A 12,048-nucleotide genomic window follows, 5' to 3' on the forward strand; every position below is an offset into this window, starting at 1 on the left:
GCATTCCTGACAAAATCAGCAGCTGTGCATCTATAGGCCTAGGGAGCAGGGAGATGAGGCCATGAGCTAGAACACAGGCCTCCCTCCTGCATTCATTAAACGTGTATTTATCAAAACCCCTACTTTGTGCCAGGCACAGTACCAGGAATATAATTTTGAAGGAGATAGATGTGACCCCTTTCCCTGTGGTGCTTGTGTTCTGGAAATTCTAGTGGACTTGAGAGCTGATAAGGGTACAGGGTTGGGGGTTTGTAAAGCCTTTCTGTGCTCATTGATGTGTGGAGGCCAGTTGCCACCAAGGAGCTTTCCCCTGATTTCTTCCTACCATGGATGAGGTAGAGTCTGAGTACAGTCAGCCCTCCGTGTCTGTAGGTTCTGCATCCACTGATACAGAGGGCTGACTGTACACTGTGTTCCAGCTCTAAAATCTGTGATTTCAAACATGGCCCCTTTCCCTTTCTGCCTCTCTGAACAAGCTTTGTGTGGGATCATAATTACCAGTCTTCGGCCCTTCTCAAGAAGTGGTAGAGCAAAATGATTTTCTACTTTGCTACATGTCATTTTTCTGAACACAGACCCTCCATAATGATAGAGAAAGAAAAAAGGAAATTTAATTCTAACATTCCCTTCAGGGTTTCAAAGCATTTTTACCCAGTCCTAGAAAGTTAGTTCTCTCTGACAGTGAAGGGGCCAGGAGCCAGCTGTTCCCGAACCTGTTTCTGCTTCACTCACCCTCCTTCTACTAGGCCCCGATTATCCACTGCTTAAAGAAACTTGTTTTCCAAGTTCTTTAATGTTTCAACTTCACCCACCTGACTACTACTTCAGTGCTGGCGAAACTGGTAGGTGGACCCTCCAGTCTTTAGTTATTTTTCTCTCCCAGGTCTCCCTCCCCATTTTACAGTACCAGCAAGCTGCACAAAAGGGCACTTGGAATTAGCATCTTGAGAAAATTAGGTTGATATAATGTTGATTTAAGTTTTTGAGCTCCAAATGATTTCTTTTAAACCCCTGCCTGGCAAAGGAACTCTGTCAAGCCGCTGGGAAGTCACAGCATCACTTTGGGCTTTTGAATGTTAAACGCCTCCAGCAGCTGGTATCTGGTTATTGTCTTTTGCTGTCAGGAAAATGAAGTAGGCATCAGGGTTGTCCCATTCAGGTCGAGGGTGGAGATGTTAGTTACATAGGAAAAGGCAGCTGTGTTTGTGATGCTTCAGGCAGCTTCTTGACTTGAATTGATTGATAGTGGCCATGGAGAATTACCCTTTCAGAGATGTTCTTCTGCACTACACTATAAAAAGTGATTTCTCTTCAGCTCCAAGTGTTTTCTTCTCTCTTTTCATCTCTGTTTTCCCCCAAGGACCAGAGTGACAGCCAAGCCCGGCAGGCTTGGTGTGTTTTTCAGGTGAGACACTCTAGAGCGCTCCCAGCAGAGCTGGGAGTGGTGGAAGCCCCAGGCACATGCCCAGGTTTGCCAGGGTCTCAGTGGCTCTTGGATCAGGCGAATTACAGAATAAGAGTGTGGAAAACCTGAAGCTTGGGAAAGTGTGAGGAGGTTGGAGGTGGGAAGCCAGAGGGAGGGTCTCTGAGGTTTTTCAGTGTGTTTCTGCTTCTGCAGGTTGTGGAAAAAGGAGAAAAGAGGCTAGGGTAGGGAAATAAAGAAATCATAAACAAGAATTGGAAGGGACAAGGGAAAGAAGGGAATTTAGATTCTTTGGGTATATGGAAGCATATTATAAACCAAAACCTTATGTGAGGGACTTGTGTGCTTGGGGTTATTGTTGAGGTAAGAAAACATTGGCTGTGAAGCGTAACAGGAGACAAAAACTTAACGTAGATCTTTAAGTTCCAGTGCTGTCTTAGAAGAAATTAGACAGCACTTACAAAGTGCCCGCTGCATGTGGAGCACAGTGCTAGGCATTGCAAAGACGAAAGGATGGAAGGGACCAGAGTTTTGACTCTTAAGGAGGTTGATCTAGTTGAATATAATGTTATCTTACGTTTGTTTAGTATTGTACAGTTTCTAAAGGTCTTTGACATATGGTACTTCATTTCATCCTCTAATAGCGTTAAAAAAGAACCTGCATTAGTCCCAGTTTACAGTTGAGGAAGCTCGAGCTTAAAGACTTAAGTTATGGACTTGCCTTTGACTGCACAGCCAGTAAATGGCAGAGGTGAGAATCCCAGATGTCCTTTCTATGAAAGGACCTTCTGGCTGTGGCCTGTGAGGGTATGACACATCTTGAAATCACAGAACAGATCATATTTATGCCCTCTTCTTGGAGGTGAGATGCTTTCATTGATTCATTCCCCTTCCTTCTCCCAGTCTTCCTTTGGGCCATCTGCTCACCCAGAGAGGCTGGAGCCTGGGGCTAGGACATGGCCAGTGGTGAGGAACAATGTTTTCACTCTTTCTAGCATGTGCAGGCCTTAAAATTGTGACCCCTGCCTCACTACCACGTTGCAGCCTGGGAAGTGCTGCGTAATATTCTCGGCAAATGCCATTAGGTCTTTCTTTGTGTGTGCAAATGAATATAATCCAAAAATATGAAAACTGATGGCTCAGGAACAAAAGTGTGCTAGGGTGGAGTGGCAGGGGTAGGGGAGAAAGAACTGATATATCTCAGCATGCTGAATGGGCTTGTCACAGGATGATGAAGTTTATTTTTAGCTAGTCTTTCTCCTGAGACTTTTTCACTGTTTTGATAAAGGTAGATAACCATCATCAGAGGCAAGGCCCTTGTCACCTAGAAAGTGACTGGATCGTGAGCATCAGTATTTCCATTTCTTTCTTATAACTGTTTCCCCTGAAGCTTTCTGATCTTTATCTAGCAGTTAACAGAGCTCTGGACAAGCACCCAGCCATGCCAAGCCTGTAGAGAGAGAAGGCTGAGCCGCCTTAGCCCCTTTCTTCTGGACGTTCATGAGGGTCCCCTGCAGTCACCCCCTCTAGAACTCACCCTCTTGTCACCAGTGCAGATGGTTTATCCTCTCTGCTGTGGAGGGTTGGGACAAGTAGAATTCATCATCTAGGGCCCAGGTGTGTAGAAGAGAAGTGTAAACACACAATCTAGGTCTGCACGCAGCATACATTTTATTTTATTTATTTGGCCGTGCCGCATGGCTTACGGGATTAAGTTCCCTGACCAGGGATCGAACCTGGGCCACAGCAGTGAAAACTGGGAATCCTAACCACTAGGCCACCATGGAACTTCCAACATTTTAGATTAAGAGTTAAAGCCACTCAAGTGGCCAAAACTATAATCCAATAAAAATACAAATGATTATTGTAATTTAGTTATTCCTTAGGTGGGTGGGTGCTCTGATGGCTGCCCGGAAGCTGCACACCATTGTCTCCTGTTCTCTCTACCTTGTCAGCTCCCAGTTATGCACCACCCAGGCCCTGGCTAGCAGAGGAGCAAAGGCAGGAGAGGGAGGGGTGCTAAAAAGGAGGGGACTCAATGCACTGTGTCTTGGATAGGGTCATGGAACAGAACAAGGGCTCTAGTGAGATCTGAATCAAGTCTGGACTTTAGTTAATAGTAATGTACCTGTGTCAGTTTGTTAGTTTTGACAAATGACAATGTAAGATGTTAATAAAACTGGGTGAAGGGTATATGCGAACTTTATTCTTGCAGCTTATCTATAAATCTAAAACTATTCCATGATAAAAAGTTAATTGGAAAAAAAGGGAGAGCCTCAGAGTAAGGGGAGAAGGGAAGCAGAGATTATGATCTGGAAAAATAGGCCTTGTGGCTGAGAGGGGGTGATGTGAGAGCCCCTCAGACTTTGGTTGGACAGGAAGGCCTGCATCTAATAATGGTCAGGCTGATGGGATTCTGATTTAGCTTTGCTGCGGACTGTCTGTGAACAAGTCGCTTTGTGTCTTGGGGTCTCTTTTCCCCATCTGTAATGTGGGGTTAGAACATCTATTCTGCTCAGTGGGACTCTTGTAAGGCAGGATATGGTGAGGAAAAATGCTGAGAAATAAAAAATGCACACTTAGATGCCCATTAAGATGTTTTTATTAGGAGTCTGAGCTAGGCCTGGTGGGTTGAAAGGCATCAGGGGTGTTTGAGGTGGGGATGGGCAAAAACTTTGGAGGGCAACGATCACAGAGGACACATTTCTGGGCGCTTGTGGCTCTGGCCACAGGAACTCTGCATTGTGCTTGCTGAAAGGCTTATTTTACTCCCCCTGCCTTCTCTTTCCTGCTCCCCATTTAGCCATCTTTTTTCCCTTCCTCCCCTGACTTCCACTTGCCTTTGCAGAAACCACTGGTGAAGGACCGGGAAGCTGAGCTTCTATACTTTGCTGACGTCTGTGCAGGCCCAGGTGGCTTCTCGGAGTATGTGCTGTGGAGGAAGAAGTGGCACGCAAAGGGCTTTGGAATGACTCTGAAGGGTCCTAACGATTTTAAGCTGGAAGACTTCTACTCGGCCTCCAGTGAGCTCTTCGAACCCTACTACGGTAGGGACGTGGAGGAGGGTAGCAGGGGCTATGAGAGGCAGTTCTCTTTGGAGACTGTAGGTCAGAAGTAGTTATTATCCACTTGCCATGTTTTCTTTCCCAGGTCTCCGAGTCTGGGGTTCCCAGCCAATGTCATGAAGGTCTCGGTTCCCTCTAGACTGTCCTTTTTTCCCCAGGCCTGTGGGTACAGGTTAAATACTCCACTAGGCAAACTCTCATCAGAGCCATATTAATTCCTCCTTTCTTCTCTTGTGGTGACAGGAGATAATGAAACTGCCTGATCTCCTGCTGAGAACTGGCAGGGTTATTAACACATACAAACCCACACCCATCTCCAGCCAGCTCAGCAGCCCTCCAGCAGTTCCCTCCACTCCGGCTCGCTTTTTGTGATTTGGCAGCAAATCCTAAGTCCTTTGTTAACAGTTCTTATTAAGAAATTGATATTGGTTCCTAAATGTAGGTGCTTTAAACACAACTTTGATCTTGAGTATGAAGACCTTCTGATTCAGTTGATGACTCTTGGCTGGTCAGCTCCTTCTGAACTCTGCTTTATTATAGCAGGGCACTGTTTTTGCCTCCTGTCCATCACTGCAAGGCAGCCTTGTACGATGGGTCCTTCAGTGAGTTGCCCCTCACAGGGGCTTTTCTCCTGGGCCTCGAGGTACACCTGGTACCTGTGTTCACAGCCCCAGAGAGCTTGTGTCCCAGCTCCAGGGATGCACAGGGCAGATGAGCTAAATGTGAATCTTGTGTCTTGTCAGGTGAGGGTGGGATCGATGGAGATGGAGACATCACCCGCCCGGAGAACATCACTGCTTTTCGGAATTTTGTCCTGGATAACACAGATCGCAAGGGTGTCCACTTTCTGATGGCTGATGGGGTAGGTGACCTGCTCTTCATAGGGTGATGCTTTAGGGATTTATCATGATAGAGGCTTGAGAATTGGTTTTGTTTGTTTTGGTTTGGTCCTTTAGCTGCCCTGGAAGGGCAGATGGTAGGGATGTGTGATGTATGTTTTTATTCTTTTTGTGCATCTTTTCAGTGGTAACTTTGTCAAGGCTGTGATGTTGTGGGCATCTTTGCTTGGAGCAAGTGGACCTTCTCAGCTCACTTCTTCAAAGGGCCTTGGTTGGCTATGAGACATGGTGAGAGGGGGGCCATGACTAAGATGAGCTAGGCAGAGCTGACCGGGAAGAACATTCCCGTCATTTGTCACCTGGGTGCTGCTCCTGGTAGGGGCTGTCTACACATGGCCGCTCCTAAGCCTCTGGATGGGCTAATAGGTGACCCCATAACCGAAGGCAGCAGCTCAAAGGAGTCCTCCGGGACTCCACAGGAGGCTCGGTATCGCTGGGCTAAAGTGAATATTCAAGTCGCCTGTTTCTTGGGCAGGTATTTGATGTATAGAGGCAAGTCCCCTGCAGCTTTCTCACCTAGTAATCTGATGCTGCAGGTAGTCTTTTCTGGAATGAGCCACAAATTAGTGTAGAGGAGGGTCAGAGAAGTCACAGTTGCTCCAGGGTCACATGGCCAGAGTTGAGAAGAGCCTCTGGAGCCCCTTGGGTAGCCTTTCAAGCAGTAGCCCTGTGGAGAGGTGAAGAAATGTTTAGGATATCAGCACAGGATCTGAACATGCACCTCGCTCACCAAAGCTTTGTGCACAGCAGGGGACAACAGATAGACAGGCTTGGGTGGAGGGGAGAGAGGGGCTGCTTCACCTGTGCTTGAGGGATCTGATAGTGCTTGGGAGGCAGGCAGCCTTGCAGTTTGTCAGCTAGAGTGACAAACTCAAGGATTGTCCTTCTGGCTTAGGCAGCTTAGACTGGTGACCTGTGTGGCTGATTTATTTGTTTGTCTGTTTCCCCTATAAACAGACATGCATTTTAAGAAGCATCTGTAAATCTGGAAGATGTTGCTAAACATTTTTGATTCTGGAGACCTGGCCAGGCTGGGCCCCGCTTAATGGAGGCCAGCCTCTTTACTTTTCTTAATTATTGTGATGAAAAACACATAACGTAAAATTTACCATTGCAACCGTTTTTAAGTTTACAGTTCAGTAGTGTTAAATATATTCACACTATTGTGAGACAGATCTCCAAAACTTTTTCATTTTGCAAAATTGAAACTCTGTACCCATTAAACAACAACTCCCCTCTCTTCCTATCACAGCCCCTGGCCTCCTTCACTTCTGTGTGAGCATGGCTGTCTGGGATCTCACAGAGAGGGAGACCACTCCAAGAATAGCAGTGTACGTTCTTTGAACAAACACCCTGGCCAGAGACACTGCCAGCTGGAGGGAGAGGCTCCATAGTCTTGGGACAGGAAAGGGGGTTTTGTGAATAAATCCTTGGTCCGCAGAGAAGGAGATTACTGTGACTGTCAGAGTTATGCTAACTTTTCTCCTGTCACCAGATTGGGGCCTGTTCGGTGGTCAGCCCACGACTGAGCGAGCCCATTGCAGAGTTTCAGGCCACATGTACTCCCTGGGTCTCACTGGATTCACCAGGGCATTTAGTTTCCTATCTTGTAGTTGGCCTGTGACTAGCGTATTTTGACTCTGTTCTGCCGTACTCTTCCCTTGGATTCCCACGTGACTTTTAAAATTTTCTGGACCATCTCCTCGGAGGAGCAGACTTGGTTCCATCCCCGGGAGTGATAGAGCAGGAAAACAGCACTGGCTCAGTAGTCAGGCCTGGGTCCCAGGTGCTGTCTTCACCACAGTGAGCCATGTGACCACGCCAAAGAATCTAAACACCAAGCTGTATCTTTGTCAGTCAGATGGTGGAGATCAATGAAAACACTTCAAGAAATCTCACAGAAGATGAGGTAGGGGTACTCTTTTCAGTCCTCATCACTTCTGTTTTCTACCCTGATCCTTGTGCTCTCATTTCAGGGTTTCTCAGTGGAGGGACAGGAGAACCTGCAGGAGATCCTCAGCAAACAGCTGCTGCTCTGTCAGTTCCTCATGGCGCTGTCCGTTGTCCGGACAGGTGACACTGCCTCTGCTGTCTCCCCACCCGGACCCACCTCTTAGAGGCCCTGTTGGACAAGAGCATGTATAGGGGTTGGCTTGGAAGTTAAAAAACAATCTGCTTATATTAGGTGACAGGTGGCTGAATGAGGAATTTAGGGGAAAAAGTGCCATAGCATCCCCAAAGTCCCCTCTAAAACTGAGTCTTTCCCTTATATTGCCTGTGACTTTAATGGACCCAGCTGCTGGGTCCCTGACTTCGTCATACTCCCTGAGACTGCCTTACCCACCTTGTGTGATGGAAGCTGCTGACTGCTACTGGTGTTTTCTCTCTCATCTAGGAGGCCACTTCATCTGTAAAACCTTTGACCTCTTCACACCTTTCAGTGTGGGGCTCATCTACCTGCTGTACTGCTGCTTTGAACGAGTATGTCTCTTTAAGCCGATCACCAGCCGTCCTGCCAACTCAGAGAGGTGAGGCTTTCCTCTCCATTTTAATCAGACTAGTTGGCTAAATGTCAGAACAGCAAATCCTGGTGCATCTCTGGCATGACCACTCAAGCTACATTAAAAACCTTGACTTAAAAAAAGTGATTGGAGCCAAGAGGAGTCAGGATTTGGATTTTAATTGTTCTTCAATGTACCCGTCAGCCTCTGCCTCCTTTTCCACAAACCTTATTCACCACACTTACGTGGGCAACCCTTGGCTTGGCCCGGGAGGGAGGAGGAGACCAATAGAACGGTCACCTGGAGGGACTAAGTGGGCCACTAACCAGAGTCACTGTTGGCATCCCAGGTGGGACACAGTGTCCATACACAATGTGAGAGAAGATGTGGTCAATCTGAATTTCTAAGTGGCTTGTTAAAAACACAGATTTCTGGGCCCTGTCCCTGGAGAGTCTGATTGTCTTTAACTTAACAGACTTCCCAGGTGACGGTGATGCAGCCAACCTGGCACAGGGCAGTTGGGAACCACAGCCATAGAGAGTAGAAATATAGCCCAACATAAAAAGAAAGGATTTGAGGTGAACGTTGCAACACAAAGACTGTGCTGTTCTTTGTGCATAGACAAGAGCTTCATGACTCAGCAAGGGGACTGGGGAAGGGAAAAGTGAGGGAAGCCCTTGCTCAGTGGAGTGACAGGGTATCTCCTGCCAGGTATGTGGTGTGCAAGGGCCTGAAGGTGGGCATCGATGACGTGCGGGATTACCTCTTCTCAGTCAATATTAAACTCAACCAGCTGCGGAACACCGATTCCGACGTCAACCTCGTGGTCCCCTTGGAGGTGATCAAGGGAGACCATGAATTTACTGACTACGTGATACGGTCCAATGAAAGGTAAGCAAACCAATGTGCTTTTTTTCTTTGTTTCTTTTTTTTTGCTGGCACCACTAGGCTATCAAGAAAGACCAGAGAATGAAGGACTGAATGACCAGCTCTTGGTATCACTTTGTTAATTTTGAAAAATTGGTAACTGGGATTGGTCTGCTCATTCCAGGGCTTTGTGCACAGTCCCAGGGCTCCCTGGGACTTTGGGTACCTTGAGGACTTTCATCCTGCTCCCATGCCCTGTCACAAGGGTGGCCAGTGGGAGCCTGGCTGGCATACCCCTGCCCATGGGAGCCTGAGTATGATAGTGAAACCTGACAGAGAGCAGACTTGTTCTGTGTCCTCAGAGGAAGGAGTAATTTCCCTTTAATTGCTTCCATTTGTAAAAGGCCATCATAGTTTGTTGCCCTGTGAAGTCCCCTGGTTGGAAGCAAGAGACGGCTGGAAAGCAAGTATATAACATGCTTTGGAAATTTCTGTTACCAAAGCTTTTGCCAGTCCATGAGTTCCCCAAATAGGCCATGTGAATGCTGGTTTTTGTGTTTTTTTTAACCTTCATTAATTGTTTTCCCGCTTCCCCGTTAGTGGTGATAATTTAAAGTTGTGACAGTTGGCTCAGTTTGCTAAGTGGGCAAGCCTTATTGAACAGTTTTCTAGATAGGTTGGAGAGTTGTATAGTGGCAATGAATCAATAGACGTGCTTTCTTAGGGGAGCCAAACAGGTGTTGTAAAGGTCATTTCTAAGAGTACAATCCCAAGTCTCCCAGAGAAGTTCCTTCCATGTCCTGGGTATTGTAAATAGAGCTGCAATGAACATTGTGGTACATGACTTTTTGAATTATGGTTTTCTCAGGGTATATGCCCAGTAGGGGGATTGCTGGGTCATATGATAGTTCTATTTTTAGTTTTTAAAGGAACCTCCATACTGTTCTCCATAGTGGCTGTATCAATTTACATTCCCACCAACAGCGCAAGAGGGTTCCCTTTTCTCCACACCCTCTCCAGCATTTATTGTTTGTAGATTTTTTGATTATGGACATTCTGACTGGTGTGAGGTGATACCTCATTGTAGTTTTGATTTGCATTTCTCTAATGATGTTGAGCATCCTTTCATGAGTTTGTTGGCAATCTGTATATCTTCTTTGGAGAAACGTCTATTTAGGTCTTCTGCCCATTTTTGGATTGGGTTGTTTTGGTTTTTTTGATATTGATCTGTATGAGCTGCTTGTAAATTTTGGAGATTAATCCTTTGTCAGTTGCTTCATTTGCAAATATTTTCTCCCGTTCTGAGGGTTGTCTTTTCATCTTATTTATGGTTTCCTTTGCTGTGCAGAAGCTTTTAAGTTTCATTAGATCCCATTTGTTTATTTTTTTTCTTATTTCCATTTCTCTAGGGGGTGGGTCAGAAAGGACCTTGCTGTGATTTATGTCATAGAGTGTTCTGCCTATGTTTTCCTCTAAGAGTTTTATAGTGTCTGGCCTTACATTTATGTCTTTAATCCATTTTGAGTTTATTTTTGTGTATGGTGTTAGAGAGTGTTCTAATTTCATTCTTTTACATGTAGCTGTCCAGTTTTCCCAGCACCACTTATTGAAGAGGCTGTCTTTTGTCCATTGTATATTCTTGCCTCCCTTATCAAAAATAAGGTGACCATATGTGCATGGGTTTATCTCTGGGCTTTCTAGCCTGTTCCATTGATCTATATTTCTGTTTTTGTGCCACTACCATACTGTCTTTTTTTTTTTTTTTAATTTGTTTTTGGCTGGGTTGGGTCTTCGTTGCTATGCGCAGGCTTTCTCTGGTTTCAGCGAGCAGGGGCTACTCTTCATTGCCGTGCGCGGGCTTCTCATTGCGGTGGCTTCTCTTGTTGTGGAGCATGGGCTCTAGGCACGTGGGCTTCAGTAGTTGTAGCACGTGGGCTCAGTAGTTGTGGCTGTGGCCTCTAGAGCACAGGCTCAGTAGTTATGGTGCACGGGCTTAGTTGCTCCGTGGCATGTGGGATCTTCCTGGACCAGGGCTCAAACCCGTGTCCCCTGCATTGGGAGGTGGATTCTTAACAACTGTGCCACGAGGGAAGTCCCATACTGTCTTGATTACTGTAGCTTTGTAGTACAGTCTGAAGTCTGGGAGCCTGATTCCTCCAGCTCCGTTTTTCTTTCTCAAGATTGCTTTGGCTACTCGGGGTCTTTTGTGTTTCCATACAAATTGTGAAATTTTTTGTTCTAGTTCTGTGAAAAATGCCAGTGGTAGTTTGATAGGGATTGCATTGAATCTGTAGATTGCTTTGGGTAGTAGAGTCATTTTCACAATGTTGATTCTTCCAATCCAAGAACATGGTATATCTCTCCATCTATTTGTATCATCTTTAATTTCTTTCATCAGTGTCTTATAATTTTCTGCATACAGGTCTTTTGTCTCCTTAGGTAGGTTTATTCCTAGATATTTTATTCTTTTTGTTGCAATGGTAAATGGGAGTGTTTTCTTGATTTCACTTTCAGATTTTTCATCGTTAGTATATAGGAATGCCAGAGATTTCTGTGCATTAATTTTGTATCCTGCTACTTTACCAAATTCATTGATTAGCTCTAGTAGTTTTCTGGTAGCATCTTTAGGATTCTCTATGTATAGTATCATGTCATCTGCAAACAGTGACAGCTTTACTTCTTCTTTTCCGATTTGGATTCCTTTTATTCCTTTTTCTTCTCCGATTGCTGTGGCTAAATCTTCCAAAACTATGTTGAATAATTGGACTTCTTTTTGTTGAGCCACGCTGACATCTGATACGGGTGTGTGTGGACACATGGCAAAACTGGACTTCTCAATGCTCCCAGCTGCACAGAGTGTTTAAGCAACCTGTAAATTGATTTGCATTTTTATTAAGTTGTAGGAATTATTAATATATTCTGAATGCAAATCTGGTGTGTTGTGAATATCTTTCCCCAGTCTGTGGTTTGCCTATTCATTTTCTTAATGGTGTCTTTTGATAAGCAGAAGTTAAAAAATTTTTTGAGTCCTTTTTTTTTTTTTTCAGGGAACAGAAAGGAGGGCCCCTCACTGTTGTGGCCTCTCCCGTTGCGGAGCACAGGCTCTGGACACGCAGGCCCAGCGGCCATGGCTCATGGGCCTAGCAGCTCTGCGGCATGTGGGATCCTCCTGGACCGGGGCACGAACCTGTGTCCCCTGCATCAGCAGGTGGACTCTCAACCACTGTGCCACCAGGGAAGCCCTGAGTCCTTTTTTTAATTGTAAAATATACATAACAGGTGGCTTCCCTGGT

At 45.7% G+C, this 12,048-nt stretch overlaps 1 protein-coding gene across 2 annotated transcripts in view; it reads left to right on the plus strand.

Annotated features, from left to right (window-relative positions):
* CMTR1 (cap methyltransferase 1) overlaps positions 1 to 12,048 on the plus strand; it is a 61,065-nt gene that overhangs the window by 21,318 nt on the left and 27,699 nt on the right. For both annotated transcript variants that reach the window (XM_007467288.1, XM_007467287.1), the window contains exons 9-13: positions 4,272 to 4,470; positions 5,232 to 5,350; positions 7,364 to 7,460; positions 7,783 to 7,915; positions 8,600 to 8,779. In XM_007467288.1, the coding sequence (XP_007467350.1) occupies positions 4,272 to 4,470; positions 5,232 to 5,350; positions 7,364 to 7,460; positions 7,783 to 7,915; positions 8,600 to 8,779 (728 nt within the window). The remainder of the gene's footprint in view (positions 1 to 4,271; positions 4,471 to 5,231; positions 5,351 to 7,363; positions 7,461 to 7,782; positions 7,916 to 8,599; positions 8,780 to 12,048) is intronic.

Source organism: Lipotes vexillifer, unplaced genomic scaffold, assembly GCF_000442215.2.
Source record: "Lipotes vexillifer unplaced genomic scaffold, Lipotes_vexillifer_v1.1 scaffold528, whole genome shotgun sequence".
Lineage (NCBI taxonomy): Eukaryota > Metazoa > Chordata > Mammalia > Artiodactyla > Lipotidae > Lipotes > Lipotes vexillifer.